This window comes from Puntigrus tetrazona, chromosome 19 (genome assembly GCF_018831695.1).
Source record: "Puntigrus tetrazona isolate hp1 chromosome 19, ASM1883169v1, whole genome shotgun sequence".
In the NCBI taxonomy this organism is placed as follows: Eukaryota; Metazoa; Chordata; class Actinopteri; order Cypriniformes; family Cyprinidae; genus Puntigrus; species Puntigrus tetrazona.
In genome coordinates this window covers 15,880,139-15,896,830 of record NC_056717.1, presented here as the reverse complement: position 1 = coordinate 15,896,830, position 16,692 = coordinate 15,880,139, and the positions used below count along the sequence as shown (strand labels likewise).

The following is a 16,692-nucleotide window of genomic DNA, read 5'->3' as shown; positions in this document are numbered from 1 at the left end:
ACAGCTTTGGTTACGATGAGCAGGACGTGTTTTGTTCAGATGAAGAGCAAAGATGTTATAATGACCGGCTCGTTTAATACTATAGATATGTATGCTATAATACAGGGATTCTTTAGCCCTATTTGTTCGCAGGGCTAAAGCACCTCTGTAGTGTGTCAGCAGCTCACTCAATGTGTAAGCTAATAAGAGCTGCCAGGTTTTCTCAGCAAAATCTTCTCAATTGACCACATGCACGGTGCGCTATTTAAAACTTCCGGATGAAATAAACCAGGTCGTAATCTTCCTGTGAAGTACTTTTTATATGTGATATAGATAGACTCACATGTGCTGACTCGTTCTTATCAGAAACCGAGTAACACCATAAATAATGAAATGAACATACAGCTTCATGTTGTTAAAGAACATAATTTTATGTGCGGAGTCTGGTAAAGTACCCCAAATATTTTGTTTTGTATTTTTATATACATATATAATACACATATGGAAAGAGCAAAATGCCACAGGAACATACAGCGATAAACGTTACAGACAAGTAACATGTTATTTCTTTATAGATTATATAACAACAACAACATGGAGCTAACTTTACCCTACGCTGACGTAATTTCCGATTTTTGTGAAAAAGGCCTAAAACAGCCGGCGGAAATGGGGTTAAAGTGTCCCAGTTCCACCGGAAAACCAAGGACCTAGCAACACTGAGGCTAGTTCTCAGAACCCCGCCAGCCTTGCTGCTCTGTATATTCATTTAACTTTTACTTAAATGTTAAATGAACAACTACTTACATGTAAAAGAATTACGTAGCTTAATTTAACTACTAAATAAATGCAACTTTATGTAAATTGTTGAAGTTACATTTGCAACTGTAATCGTTTACAGTTACTGAGATTACTGTTAGGCTACTTCTGCCAATTTTTGCGATTACAAAAGGGGTTATATCTGAATATCTTCACACGTATACAGGTTTATTCATTACAATGACTGTACTAAAATACGAGACACCAACTATTAGGAGTTCAGGACACAGATGTATGATGTAGGATGTATTTTTTTAAAATGAACTTTTTCCTGTCATCTTACCGTTTTCCGTTCCCCAAGAAAAGTAAAGGCTATTTCATGATTCAAAATCTTTATTTAATCTCAACTCAAGTAATAAATATGTGCTGAAGTCTGATTGTGTGAAGGCTGTGGTTTCAAATGGCATTTTAAAAATCTTAATTCAAGTGATGAAGGTTTTATGAGAAGTCTGATCATCAGTGAGTAGGATTTATAGTTTAAATGTTTGATAATGATCAACCGTGAAAATCATTTGTTAGAAATATAGCAATCAAAAAGTAAATGTAAGTAGTTACATTAATAAGGAAATTTAAATAGTTACACTACTTAGTCTATTACATTTCAGAAAGTGTAACTTGTAATATTTGCAAATCACTGACTTTAAATTTCGGTTGTAATGATTTTAGATTTTTTTTTATTTAAAGAAACTAGGAGTAACACAACCAAGACTAGAGGATTTTCGAATATCGTTGTGGACAAAAAGGAGCCTTAAAGTCTAAAAAAGAGAGAGCTCTAACCTGTTAACATGGGTGTTACTGGGAGCTCTGTTTACTAATATGCAACGTTTGTCACACTTTTTTTTTTTTTTTTTTTTTTTTGCCGAATTGACAATGACTACATGCACAAAATAGGTTAGCCTTAATGTTCTTTTATTTAGTACATCCTTGGCCATCGTCATAAAATTAAGCAATAAGTGAATATATCACAAAACAAGTTCCTTAGATTCGTGGTCACTACATTTATTGTGCAACAAAACACGTGGTCAGTCATACACTGATGCAATCCATTCCCAGTCCTCTGAAAGCAACAGTCGTTGATTTGTTTAAAGTCTTGCAAGAAATGTTGTTTATCACATCTGCAACACCACACCCACAGTGAAACAGAACAGTTATCAAGTGTAACAGGCACACCAAGAAGCACAAGTAGACGATCACTCGCTCTCTTCAACAAACATACACAGAAAAGGGACATGCGTGTACACAACACAAAATTTCCATGCATTACACAATCATAAATTGAGACACTTTTTTTCCAAACATATTTTATACACTGTTATATTAGTTTTCTAATATTAACGAATTAAAGAATGCTAAGTCCCTTTAAATATGCATAAATCGCCATTGTAGTATGTGCACAAATATTCATAGATATATATTTTTTTCTATATTCTCTGATTATAAAGTGAATGAGTGACTGAGTTACCAATGGATGAACTGTGACTTTCAAACGATTATTAGTCAGAACTCTCCTGGTGTAAATCTCATCACAACCTCCAGGCCAGGTCACAAAACAACTGAATTGCCATTTAATAAAACAAAACAAATAAGAAATTATATATTGCTTAAAAGAACATCAAGCCTATTTTTTGGACTAAAAATTGTATTCCCCAGTAGACATTATTTTCATGACAAAAACGTACCCCAAAATTCTCATTACTGTAATACTTTTTTTTTAATATAACATTTTGTGAAGATTTAAAAATAAAAACAATGAAAGTATAACAAATATTATCATGTTGTATTAACACTTTAAACTTTGAATAATCTTTTTCACATTACAGTAATGAGAATGACAATAAAAAAAAAAATACGTAAAAACTTATTGTCCAAAATATAGGCTTAATTTACAAAAATAATTTCTTTTTTTCCCCTCTTTATTTTAGAGTGGACATCAGTGTTTCTAAATCAGTCTTAAAATTGTGTAATTTATTTTAATTAGATTTTTTTTTTTATTATTATTATTAATATTATTATAATGTAAACTAATTATAACCAATCATTGTTCAGTGCCTTTGCATCTAAACTTCAACTAGGCAGTTTAACAAGTAAGGCATAAAGGTACTTTCTAGCTTTTGTTGTAAATGTGTCTGTTTAACAAAAGACAAATACCAATACAAAAACATCAACATAAGCATGGTACATTAAATCCCACATTGTTTAGCAGGACTGCATACAAATAACAAGTAAGCAGGGATCTACACACAGCCAGAACAGAAACGGAAAAGTCAATGACAAATCCACTGATGGTCACCAGAGCACAGGGAAGTCCAGTTTGCTGAATCCAGTGTCCTTCCTGAGGTCCCAGTAAGTGCCATTGCTCACCCAAGAGTCGTCTTCGGCACGTCTGATTGAATTAGAGAAACAAAATTACCACCAGAAACTCGTGATGCACCCAACACAGCTGCATCTTTGTGTTCATAAGAGTCACTTACTTGAAAAATCGGGGGGAGTGTGCCATGCTGTTTTCTTGCAGGACTTTCCTCCTCTCTCTTTGAAGGACTTCAATTCTTTCTTTCTGTTCTTCTGCTCCGGCAATATCACCCTCTTCAAGTAATCTAACAAAAAAAAAGAGGACCAATAAGTAGCCAACAGCCTAACTGTTTTTAATAATGGGAAAAGTTCACTTGTATAATTCAAATGATTCTACCTTTGGTCTGGTCTAAAACGAGTGTCTGTCAGGGGCAAGAGTGGCTTTAAACTCTCATCCAATTCATTTAATTCGATTGCGAACTGGGTGAATCCATAGTATTGCTCATGGTCCTCAGGCATGGGATCTATAGGCAAACGTAAAGAAACATAAATGGTACTGTGTTAGCGCCCTCTTGAAATCATCCTGAGACAAAACAATGAATATCAGTTAACAGTTTGAACCACTAAAATACAGCTAAACATACTCTTCTGCACTGGTCTGAGACTCACTTGCTCTCCAGATGCAGGTTGCTGAAGGTGGTTTGCCCAAATACAAGGCCTCGCTCCATTTGCCAAACAGAGAGTGAATGACACGCCCATCTGAATCAGTGACCACGCCCTCTACCTCATTAGCATTCAGACCTCCAGATCTCGACTGCATGTGAGACATGCAGTAAACAAATCATGAGTCATCATTCATAAAATGATTATTTGGTCAAAGTTATTCCGCAAGAGGAAGATGTGGTCAAGATAAACACAGACGCACACACATAAATGGAATTAAAGCCTGTTTTGCACCTTAAGGAAAGTGACTTTGCAATGACTGACATCTCCCATGGTGGTAGAGTGTTTGATTGACATTTCCCCATAGTGTTCGATCCAGCGCTGACCGCTCAGAATGTTATGAATGCATGAAGTGACTTTACTCCACTCGTAACGATCCCCAAAACTGAAGAATGAGCGAATGGGTAAAAGAAAGCGAGAGATACTGAGACAAGGTGGAGGGTGCAGGATGGAATAACGAAAATGAAAGGGAATCAGAACAATTTGGGATAAAATTTAATCACCTTGGCAGCTCTAAATGAGTGACTCCCATGGGAACGATCTCCATGGATTTTCCCCAAAACTTATTCTTCCACCGGACATCTTACGGACATACAGAGAATAGATTTTAAAAATCATGCTAAAATGCTTGACAGTAGTTAAGTGTGCTTCCCTTACCTTGCCAAAATGTATAGTTTTTAGACTCGCAGTGACAAGCGGACACGGGTGGATGGTGACTGACCTGAGGTACACAACGTAATGGTTCATGTGAGCGTGTACACCTTTGTGTTTTGGTAGAAATAAAAGAAATGTGCCTGCTTACCTGTTCAGCAATAAAGCGGAAGCCCTTATCTGGCCGGTGACATTCATATGTCTCTCCTAGTATAGGATTAAATGGTTTCCCTCCTGCTCTAGTGAATGAACACGCATATGCAGACACAGCAAATGCTGCTACATACACCTACAGAGAAGAATAGAACATATGGTTAAAGGAATAGCTCACCCATAAACTAAACTTTGTTGAACTCATCTAAGATGTAGATGAGTGTGTTTCTTCCTCAGAACAGATTTAGAGAAGTTTAGCATTATATCGCTTGCTCAACAATGGATTCTCTGCAGTAAATGGGTGTTGTCAGAATAAGAGTTCAAACTGCTGATCAAAGCATCTTATTATCTCCAGTTTAAGTTACATACATATATACATACAGTATATACACATATACACACACACACACATATGTAAATGACAAAAAGACAAAAACTCATCTACATCTTGGATTTTCAGCAAATTTACATTTAGTTGTTGGCTATTCCTTTACGCACAAAAACGGTTTAGAAATCAGAAAGTCATACAGAATGACATGAGAGCAGGTAAAAGAGAACTCACCATGCGCATGTGTGGGTCGTGTGTGTTTGCAGCGGTGTCCAGCAGGTGGCAGTACTCAACTTCCTCACACAATCTCTGCAGGGTGTTCAAGGGCTCATTGAGTTGAACGGGCATGGCAACTTTTGACAGGTCTTTACCGATGTTACTACGCAGAATACTCCACAGATTCACGCTCTCGTTCATGCGTGAACTCGGCAAACGGTGTCTCCGCCTCACTGCGCAGTCATTGCCATTACCTGAAGATAGAAAACACACACAAACCATTATGAATGGTTTTAAAGAAAGGTGAAGCTTCATAAAGGTGAATTAGACAGTGCCTCACTTAAATTCTCTTTTGTGATGCCGTTCTCATTCCTGCAATACTCCACTGATGTGCTGTCACTCACATCACTGACGTATGAATCATCATCGGACAGCTGGCCACAAAAAAATACACAATATAATAATCAGTAAGAAATTGTTACATTCTTTTTTATTTAAATATTACATCATTGACATGTTTCATGCAAATCTGCACTTTGACCACTTGACCTCTCTGACCTCATTCTCAGATGAGCTGCCAGACAGCAGATACTCTTTAGCATCAAAAAACTCTGACAGGGATTCTGGGATTGATCCTCGACTCTCACTGGACACCTGCTGCAGGAGAGGGCGTGACCCATCCTGATTGGTTGAAAACATAAAAAAAAATTGGCTTTGTTGATTTTGGCCAAAAACAACTAAGTTTGTGTGTTTGTACCACAATTTTTTTTGCTTTTAATTGATGTATGGTTTGTTAGAATAGGATTAATTAATATCCTAATGATTTTTGGTGTGAAAGAGTCACATACAAACACTTAAAAGACAAATCACACAAACGTGTTGCCTGTATACCTTTTCACTGATACAATCCAAAGTGTTCCTGACTCGATCTCTTTCTGTGCAAAGGGAAGTGTAAGCTGACCGAAGAGTGGAATGAACTAGTAGAAGTAGAAGAAAAAAAACAGAGATTTTAAAACATAGTTATAAATAGAAATATTCCTGAAACAGTGCGGTATGCGAGCATTCATACTGACCAGTGCCCGCAAGCCGACAGAACTCCTCCTGCATTCGAGAGGCTTCTGTTGGCGAGTCTGGGCTATCCAGGCATGAGTCTGGTGAAACCGGCTCTGAATACATCAAGTTTGGGTGAGATACGTGCAGACGGGAAGATGAAACGTCAGGATTTTGCTAGAAAACAACAGATCGATTGAAGTGAGTGACAAACACTGTGTGATGCAGTGTCTCCGTGTGTGTAATGTGTTATTAGAAGCAGAGCTATTTTACCTGTTGTGTGCTTTTATGTTCCTTGCTATAATTCTTTGATCTCCATTTTTTATGCCCTCGTTTCTCCTTTTTAGAGCCTTCAGTCTGGGTTCACAAAGACACACACACACCCATCTAAATTATAACTGATAGATTTCTTTAAAAAAAATTTTTATAGAGCTGACCAAACCCAAACAGTGTGTATTATTGTATTTTATACAAAAAAATGCTATTTAGGATTCATCTGGATGTCCGCAAAAAACGTTTTCTAATATCTAATAAGCCCACCCACAAAGAGCAAAATATAAAAACCGCCCTACCTGCAGTAAGTTAATGGCAGGTGCTGAGAATGTTCTGTGAAGAACCTCCATATTTTTCAGCAGCAGATTTAATTCCAGCAGCCCTGACTCGCACTCTGACAGATCTGAAAAGTCACCGTTTCGTGTTTTATTTTCTTGGTGATGCTCAAGAAAACCACTTCTTTAAAATGCTCTCCATGTATTAGTTGTACAGTACTTTTGCCACGAATAAGATTTCACAATGATGTGTCAGTGCAGATTTTTGTATTTACCTTTGCAGCACTTCTCCATGTCTTGTGAGTTTTGGCGCCAACTGTTCTTCAAAAGGGCTGAAGGCTGCTTGGAGAGAAATGAACGCTGACAATAAAGAGGAAAAAAAAAAAAAAAATATGTAATCTGTGTGACTTTCTGTTTCAGCTAGAAATAACAGTGTTACACTATTGTCAGTGTATTTGAAAAAAATCTCTTATGCTCACTAACACTTAACAGCATTTATTTCATCATACATTTAATAATAACAGTGATATTGCCGCCATTTAAAATAACGTATATAAAGCTATTCTAATATACTGATGTGGTGGTCAAGAAATATTTCTTCTTATTACAAATATTAAATACAAGTGTGATGCTTAATTTCTGTGGAAAATGTGATACTTTTTGCTCAAGATTCTTAAATAGAAAATTCTAAAGAACAGAATAGTTCATTTGCAAAAATCCTAATCTTTTAATTAATCAATCGATCAATCTCAATCAAACTACAGTTATATTATTTTTATTAGGAAAAAAAAAACAAAAAAAAACACTAAAAACATAACATAATAAAAACATGATTTTTTTGGAGAGAAAAAAGGCTATCTGTTTTTGCTAATAAACTATTAAATGTGTTGTTATCAAGAGAGTACAATATGAAACCCAGTAATATCACATCAATATGCACATCAGTGATTATTCATTTTATTGTAAGCAAATGCTTATAACTCAAAATAAATTAATTCTCATACTTTTTTTTTTTTAGACCAAGTGCTAAAAGCAAGCTATGTTTTGTACTATACATCCAGATAAAACCAAATGGAAATTCAATATCTGCCATTACATGTTTTTTGTAATAAACTTAAACCTAAATTCCAGAGTATCAACAGATCTCGTTATCACTGCAACTTCCTTAGAGCTTTAGAAGCTCTGATGCTGTTTGAAGGGATGTTGGGTGTAACGGCTGACTTTTATACTACGCTCGTGACGGATGACTGTGTAAGGAGGGTAAATACTCGTCTGCTGGAGGTGGGGTCAGATTGCAGCTGTCGCTCGGGAGGCTCCATGGCGATCTCATTCTGACGGAACGTTCGATGATGGCGTAGTTGCGTCACCCACTGTTCAAACAAATCCCGAGTCTTGGCCTGTGATGTCAAGGATTAATACAGCTAATGAGAATGTGTATTCACAGAATGAAACTAGCTACAATTCTTAGCCCAGCATGTGTAGGTGCCAATACCTTGAGGTGATAGATACTGTCCTCTGTGTCCAAGTCGATACACATTGACTTCTTCTTCATGGCCATGACAGAGAGACCAACATCAATGCGACCTCGTAACCTCCCCTTCTTCAGCTGAGGAATCAATCGCACGATAAGGAATGAAAGAGCATCTCTGACCGGATTCAAGCAAGTTAACTCCAAATAAGCCTTGAAGAAAAAAAGACCAGGGTTTCACACTCACATCAGTCCCTGTCTTGGCATATGTTAGGATGCCCCTTTCAAGCAGGAAATATCTCTGTTAAACAGACAAGGAGAAAAGGTTTTTAGGCACCCTTAGGTGAAAGATGCATGTATTTATAGCCATTAAAGAGGGTGACAATATCTCGTAATCACCTTATGCCAGCCTTTCATGGGCCACTTTCTCTTTTTTAAAAGCAAACCTTCCTGCTTTTCAGGCTTCTGAATGTTACCCGTCAGTCCCCGCAAGTCCTCAACCAATTCCCAGCTGTCCTAAAAAGATTTGACCAAAAAATAAAAAATAAAAAAAGTGTTATTTGTAAAAATCTATTGAAGAAAGAACATGGACTTGTGACGATGACAGTGAAAACTGCTGATACATGAATACATCTGACATGTTTTGTCTTGCCTGTCTATTGTCTTCAGATGAGGAGTTACTCTCTTTTCGTTGCGTAAATGGTGTCATGGTTGGTGTGGCGGGTGATGTCTTGGGAGACAACGGTGCAATTTGGTCTTCTGTACTCATCTTGCAATTAACTTACTGTGGAGGCAAAAAAGGCTTCACTCAATACAAAATTACAGCGACTGAATTGGATCTGGCCAGCAGAGGGCAACAGAGACAGTCAAGAATAAGTGAGTGGGGCAAAGAAAAACAGGAAATGACAAGAAAATTGAAAAAAAAAAAAAATGAAAAGAAAGAAAATAAGGTTGCAATCTGTTCCAATGTAAATGAAGGTAATTCACATACATGAAAAACTTAAAGTTTTGTAATAGTGGGAGCAAACACAAATTAAACAAAGTAATTTCTTTTTCTATTTAAAAGTTTATTTTCCTGGATATTATTAAAAAATATATATATAATAAATAAAATAATTTTAATTTCAACTGAACACACTTGACCAGTATGAAATTGTCATACACCCATGGAATCTGATCCAGGCTCTAATTTCTGCATTTCAAAAAAATATTTAAATGATTTCTTTTGATTTGTGAAATGTAAAAACCAATTATTCAAAATGTCAAACAATTTCTCATCCTAAAAGCAGTCTTGATACTTTGTCCTTATCTTCAAAAAAAAACCTTGAACTAGAGAAACAAAGATGATTTATCTGGTTAGATTTTCATTTGCGCTGCCTCACCTCAGCTGTGTGCATTTGTGTGTGCTTCTTGTGTTCAGAACACATTGTTTAGCTGCACAGGCACGTCCTAAACCTGGCACAGAATGTTCTTGTGGCAATATCTTTTCTCCTTTCAAATGTACCATGCATTATGTTCAAATTCACACATACCCGCACAAGCTTGCTCTCTCTCTCTAGCAAATGTAAGCATTCAAAAGCAAAAACAGCTGATGTTTCTCTTTCTGAAATTGAACTTAGTTAAAATTTTAACTTTAACAGATCACATCTAAGAGTCATAAACCAGTTTTAATATGATTACATGCACAGATTTGTCTGTGCCGTCTATGATACAAAACTAGTACAGTGCTCATGCACATCAGCACTGTGTCGCAATTGTTCGTGTGTGATCTTTTTGCAATGTTGAATTCGAAAGTGATCTGAAAACATTCTGAAACAAGAGTTTGTTTGCATGATGCAGAATCTGTGGCTTCTCCCACAAAAGAGAAACAGGCTTTCAATCTGTAACCAAAACCTTTAAAATCTTGCATGCAACATTTTTATGGAAGAATTTCTAGATTTATGGATATGTTGTCAGGTGATTTATTAACGGAGTGTGAGCACATTTAACAGATCAGATATATTGTTCATCATTGTGACAGCATAACGGCCTCAAAAAGTTACTAAAACTCTAAAAGCCTATTCACATATGGCTCAGAAAAAAATGTGCATTAGAAGGAACAGTTCGCCTAAAAATTAAATTCTATCATCATTTCACCCTCAAGTAGTTCCAAACCTGTATAAAAGTTTTAGTTCTGGTGAATAAAAAGGCTGTTTTGAGCCATAAAAAGTCAATGGTGACCCAAAAGAGCCTGCTTACAAACTTTCTTCAAAATATCCAACTTTGTGTCCGCTAGAACAAAGAAATTCATAGAGGTCTGGAACTACTTGAAAGTGCGTAAATGACAGAATTTTTATTTTTGGGTGAACTATTCCTATTTATTAAGAATGCAAAAGCTCATTTACACATGGTTTTGATTCTTATACACATATTTTGTGCATTCTGTAAATTAAAAGACATGAAATTGAGTTTGTGTAATGTACTGTGCAACAAAATGTAAAACATTTCTGAATTCTGAGCAGCACATATTTGTGAATTAAGTAAAAAAAAACATAAAAGCTTGTTCACATATAATTTGTTCCTATTTTTGACTATACAGTATGAATGGCATTTTAAAAATTCAACAACAACAACAAAAAAAAACATTCTGTGTAATACTTTTCAGCAAATGTTTTAATACAGATTCCTTCAATAATGAACCTGACTGGACCACATTTTTTGGAGGGTTCATGACACTTCAATTTGACATCACAATCCCAAACTGCAGAACTAACAAAGTCGAAACGTGAAAATGTGGTGCGGCATTTAATTTGAGAGATGTTTGTGATTTTTTACAAACAGGTCTATCCCCCTCACTACGCACCGATCAAACTAAATATCCCACTCAAACACAACCAGCAAGCTACTTCAGAGTGACCCCTGACCTCTAAAAAAGGACTTCACTATACATCCACACATACACGTGTTTCATATTTACATACACTGTAAAATCTTTAGGATAAAAAGCGGATAAAAACATGTGGAGAGGAGAGAACGATACCACAGACTACTAATGCTCAGGTCATTCTCCTTATATGAGTCACCAGAGCAAATTTGTGGTGAATAGACAGACCGCACAAACAAAAGCTCCTCTTGTATATGTGAGCCACTCTAGCCTTAGGATAAACATGTTGTTATTCCACACATACACTCACAGTAAGTTTCAGAGTATTCAAGGGCATCGACTTGCTTGCTTCTTTTTTTAATTTGTGTGCGTTTGAGAATTTTTAATGTAAATACTAGTAACTCCAGCTCAAGGTTACTGAACACAAAGTCTGATTTTTGTTTAGTAAGTAGAGCCAGGCTGCAGTTGGTGTTTAGGGAGACGTGAATTCCTGTGGTTTTGCATCTCCACTTCTGTACACACTACAAACATCTCCGCCGGATTTGCCCTGCTTGCCTGGTTTTAAATATATACTTTAGGTTATTTGCATTTGTGCCAATCAGTCGAAATGTGTTGCTAAAACACTCTTGAGAAACTGATAAAAAAAAAATTAAAATCAAGACTTCAGAAACGAGACTTTCAAAATAAGTTTCCTTGTGCCTTATTTAGAGGCTCCCACGGTCTCTTTTCAAAGGGAGAGTCAGGAAGGCATGCAAATACAGAAAGGCAGGGTTTTCCTTTAACCCTTTTCTTTCCTATTTATGCTGAGAACAGATTCAAAAGACACAGCACACAAATACTACAGAGATAATGGGGTTATCCATGACGCAAAAATGGGATAAAATTACTGTTGTTCACAGCCTTGAGTGTTACGTTTCATAAAAAGCACAAGGTCTCCAATGTCACATGATCCTTCAAAAATCATTTTAATTCCTTTGCATATGGGTGTAAATGTTCTTGTGGCTTGTGGGTCGGAAGAATAATTTAAAAGTTATTTTTCTTAATTCCTTAGCCTTAAATTTACATTTAGTCATTTTGCAGATGCTTTTATCTAAATCGACATACAACAGCAAAGTCTTAAAGGGTTAGTTCACTCAAAAATAAAAGTGCTGTCATTAATTACTCTCATTCACGTGTTTCCAAACCCGCAAGACCTTCATTCATGTAGGGAACACAAATAATCAGTGGTATATGCCATCACGTGCATGATTTCACATTGAGTAGAATTTGCGACACAAAGCTGTTGTTCACTAACGAGCTGCACATATCCGCGTTCATTATCAGCTTGGATTTGCACAGCTTGTTTTTGTGACAAAATGCTGATTACATATCGACCGATAATGATTGTGCATCACTAAACTCGATGTCTAAATAAAGTTTGAGTTAACAATAGTGATGGCGAAAATATGTATACTGAGTGTGGGAGGAACGGTGAAAGTCTTTTCTTGAGGATTGTACTGTTATCTTGCTTATTTCTCTCAATAAAGACATGTTTAAAAAAAACAATAGTGATGGCGAGATGAAACCTTGTGAAGTTTTGAAGATTTCAGCCAATTGGTTCACAAAAGGGTTAATTTCTTGAGGCTTCATTTGATCACAATACCAGATGACTCATCTGTAATATATCTGCTTGTTTTACCTCTTTGACCACCAGGTGGTATTGTGAGCAATTAACCCTCGAGAAATTAACCCTTTAGTGAACCAACTGGCTAGTGTGTTTTCATTTTATCTATGGTTGTACCTGTACGAACGTGCATGTGATCCTCATTTTCGGTCGTGTAGAGGAGATGGATATTATAACATAATCAATAACGAACTGACTTTAACTAAAAAAATTGACTGTTTACCGTATAAAGTGTGATACAAATTAAGGTGATTTGACTGTCATTTACTTTAACTCTTTAAACAACATTTGAAAAAATGTCACTGATATGGCTGTAGAATAAACTGCAGTTTGCTTTAGTCTACAGCCGTGTATGAGCATATTGTAGAGGAGATGGATATCATATCTGAAATCATATCTCAGATCATATCTGAAAAGCGGTGAAATGAGTGCAGACAAGGATCATTTTCATTTTAAAACACTGCATTGTTCTCTATGGAGGATCAGAAAGCTCACAGATGTAATCAAATACATCTTATTTTGTGTTCTGAATATGAATGAAGGTCTTACTGGTTTGGAAAGGCATGAGGGTGAGAAATTAATGACAGAATTTTCATTTTTGGGTAAACAATTATTTTAACCTTAATGCCCTAAATTCTTCATCTTCCTTTTAGCCATTTAGTCATGTCAGACTGCTGGTTACTCCATAGGCCCGCATCCTCCACGGCCTTCTGTCTTTTACAGCTTCCTTGAGGTCACTCTGCCCTAAATTGCCGACATGTATATTTACTTGTATATTAACTTCGCATGTGTGACATTGAGAACAGGTTGTCTTGTCTGATGAGGGTGAGTAACCTTTGATGTAAACACAGGAGAAGAGAATGCCCGCACATTATGATCAGAGTTAGTTGTAGGACCAAACAATGCAAAACACTAAATCGGAAATGACATTGTTCCTCTTCACTGTTATCGTGTGTAAAAACATAAAAAGGGGGTCTAAGTAGTAACACAGTGCTCCTGGCCTGGCCGCTTACCATGTCAATTATTAACCTTGTCGTTACAGTAAATGGGCTATAGGGTGAGGACTGTACAGTGGGAGCAAGGGCAAAGAAGCATATTAAAGATACAGTTATGACAAAAACAAACATGTTAGATTAAAAGGAGTAAAGGTTGTTACATTTGAATAATGAACAGCTTATTGTGCGTGCAGATGACGAAGTCGGTGACCTGATGGGAAAAACCAATAACACTTGAGGTCTCTAAATGATGCTTGATTTAACAAGTATCTCACAGGGGCAACAACGCTTATTAATTAGGTACATTGATTAGGCAGCAAATGATACAGCTTTGTGTATCATCACCCATGAAATCAATAACAAATTGACTAACTGAAAAATTTACTGTTTACCGTATAAAGTGTGATACAAATTAAAGTGATTTGACTGTCATTTACTTTACTTCTTTAAACAACATTTGAGATTTGACTAACTTCCAACTCTGAAAAAACTGATATATATATATATATATATATATATATATATATATATATATATATATATATATATATAGATAGATAGATAGATAGATAGATAGATAGATATATATATATATATATATATATATATATATATATATATATATATATATATATATTTATTTATTTATTTATTTATTTATCTGCATGAACTACCACGTGGCTGTTAAATTAAAAGCCTACTGAAACAAACCCATAAGGCAATTCAATTCAAAACATGTAAAGCCTTCAGTTTAGCACGGTTTAGAAAAAGTCCCACTAAACCACAGTGCTTGTGATGACAATATGATGGGGAACAATGTTTGACACTGTTCCTTGTCAAAATATAAATAATATAAATAACCAAATCAATGGCACTAAAACTACCTAAAATGAGATGTTATACAGCACAACATTTGCATTTTGCAGCCTAAAAGTGGAACACAAGATAGTAAGCAGAATGACAAACTCAGTTACCTTTCACTTTAATTGCACAGAAAAAAAAAGTGAATAATGACTTAGGCTGTTCCACCAAACATATTATTTTCTGTGTGTGTGTGTATATATATATATATATATATATATATATATAAAAATAAAAGGAAGCCATGCCAATATGGTAAAGAACGACAGAAGTTTCATTTTGGGGTGTCCTTCTGGCTTTAAGTCAAAACAAACATTTGAAAAAGTCCAACTTGGGGCTAATTAAGTCACATTGCACCAGAGCCAATTCGATAATAATTATGGAAGCAACGTCGCAAGTTGTGCCCAATTACACGAATAACAAAAAGCTACACGAAATAAGAATAAAAGGATTACGCTACACACAATATTTGCATTCCAGGCGCCACCTGAACGCTCGTACTCGATGCGGGTCCTTTTTCGTTGCCACAGCAACGCGATGAGACGACGACTTCGACCAAACAGATCAAATCACAAAAACCCACAACATCTCAACACGACCTGCAAAGCATATCGAGCGACGAAAAGGAAAAAAAAACGTAAAATTAGGCCCACCAATGAGTCAGTCTATCCATAATGAGAGGACAGGAAACAGAATTTTCAGGGGTTTCTAAGACGACAGACACTGAACTCAAAACAAACAACAAGAGATGTTTTTTGAGCAGGGCTGAAGTAACAACTAAACGCACTTTTATAATCATATTTACGCACGGATCTATATACATCGGCTGTTAAGAGGCTTCCCACGGTAGAAAAAGTGAGTATGAATCACAGTTACAATACTTATCTGCTTCTGACAATACAACAAAAAGCTAGGACTTGTTCGATACTTCAACGATATATTGTAAAGTCTCCGTGCGTAAAATGAACACTAACGCATGGCTTACCGTGGTTTCCAGGTTCAGAGTGACAGCGTGGCACGCGGCGGCTCTGTCTTCGTGTCACCGACGGTCCACTTTTTTTTTCTTTTTAAAAAAACGCCTTATCAGCACATTTATACTTTGGACCAAGTGTCTGTCACCGGATTCGCCATCGCACCACTTCTACCTGCCGAAGTCGGATCTTAGGTAACTTCGCTTCTAGGAAGGTTACCGCGGACGAAATGTCCGTGACGCACCGATGTAATCCGAGAGTAAAGCGGAAGGTGGAGGCGACCGCAGGTTTTAAGTTTACGGCTGCAGCTCAGGTTTGAACCTCGAACTGTGTTTTGAGTTCCGCGGTGAGGTGAGCGTGAGGTGGGCGGGGCATAATGGTGATGGGCGTTTAGGAAGCCAATTAAAATCCATCGAAGCGTGATTTGTAGCCTATCGGGAAACGGCATTTTAAAACGCAACAGAGACCATTATGTAATTCAGGTACGCCTAGGTAAGCAGTTCGACTACCTGTCTGCCTTCCTATCTATTACAGTGGAACCATGTACGAACCCAGACAATATGTGTATTGAGTGGGCAACACAAGTATAATTGTGAGGTCAACATAAATCCTAACGAAAGGAGTAGGGAATCCACGATGCTGCTGTGATTCATTTATGCTAGACAAATCTGCTCTTTTGCATGTCATCCCCGGGTTGCCTTAACGACAAAGGCTTTAGTTCGCTGCCAACACCCATCTACACTAGAAAGGGAATCCTCCCTTCGGTGGAATGTACCAAACCACTGAACCTGACACAGGTATGTTTTAAAAGAGAGTCATGTTCACTCATGAGTGCAGCGCTTTAAAGTGTGATGGGCGTCATGTTGCTAGCTTTGGGAAATTAGGGCTGAAACTAGTGCTTTCCCATGACAGTGGGCAACAAGTACAGCATACGGAAAATAGGACATCAGGGATGCTTTTGTGTACCATTTCTTATTTGTCTTCTTTTCCCCCGTCTATACTAGTGATATTATGCCACAGTAGAGGTTTGGACAACTTTTACTGACGTAGACTTTTTTTGTGAAGATCTGTGAAAAGATCGCTGTAAATAAATATAGTTGTTCTTTCTCTGCTGTATT

At 36.7% G+C, this 16,692-nt stretch overlaps 1 protein-coding gene across 1 annotated transcript; it reads right to left on the bottom strand.

Annotated features, from left to right (window-relative positions):
* Positions 1 to 1,773: 1,773 nt before the first annotated feature.
* Positions 1,774 to 15,922, bottom strand: osbpl3a (oxysterol binding protein-like 3a). Its single transcript, XM_043217984.1, has 22 exons — positions 15,589 to 15,922; positions 8,874 to 9,005; positions 8,621 to 8,737; positions 8,469 to 8,522; positions 8,246 to 8,359; positions 8,022 to 8,150; positions 7,029 to 7,113; positions 6,778 to 6,881; positions 6,479 to 6,562; positions 6,229 to 6,382; positions 6,047 to 6,132; positions 5,714 to 5,836; positions 5,496 to 5,589; positions 5,174 to 5,409; positions 4,610 to 4,747; positions 4,465 to 4,528; positions 4,311 to 4,389; positions 4,042 to 4,192; positions 3,754 to 3,898; positions 3,482 to 3,608; positions 3,267 to 3,389; positions 1,774 to 3,178 (listed from the first exon to the last, which is right to left on the bottom strand). The coding sequence occupies exons 2-22, from the start codon at positions 8,988 to 8,990 to the stop codon at positions 3,082 to 3,084; spliced, it is 2,421 nt and encodes an 806-aa protein (XP_043073919.1). The 5' UTR covers positions 8,991 to 9,005; positions 15,589 to 15,922; the 3' UTR covers positions 1,774 to 3,081.
* Positions 15,923 to 16,692: the final 770 nt, after the last annotated feature.

Excerpts from the sequence above, each read along its gene's own strand:
- osbpl3a (XM_043217984.1), bottom strand. The coding sequence starts at position 8,990 with ATGAGTACAGAAGACCAAATTGCACCGTTGTCTCCCAAGACATCACCC. Across the intron at positions 8,738-8,873 it reads CATCTGAAGACAATAGACAG|GACAGCTGGGAATTGGTTGA; the intron begins GCAAGACAAAAC and ends AAATCTTTTTAG. Across the intron at positions 4,529-4,609 it reads TCCGCTTTATTGCTGAACAG|GTCAGTCACCATCCACCCGT; the intron begins GTAAGCAGGCAC and ends TGTGTACCTCAG.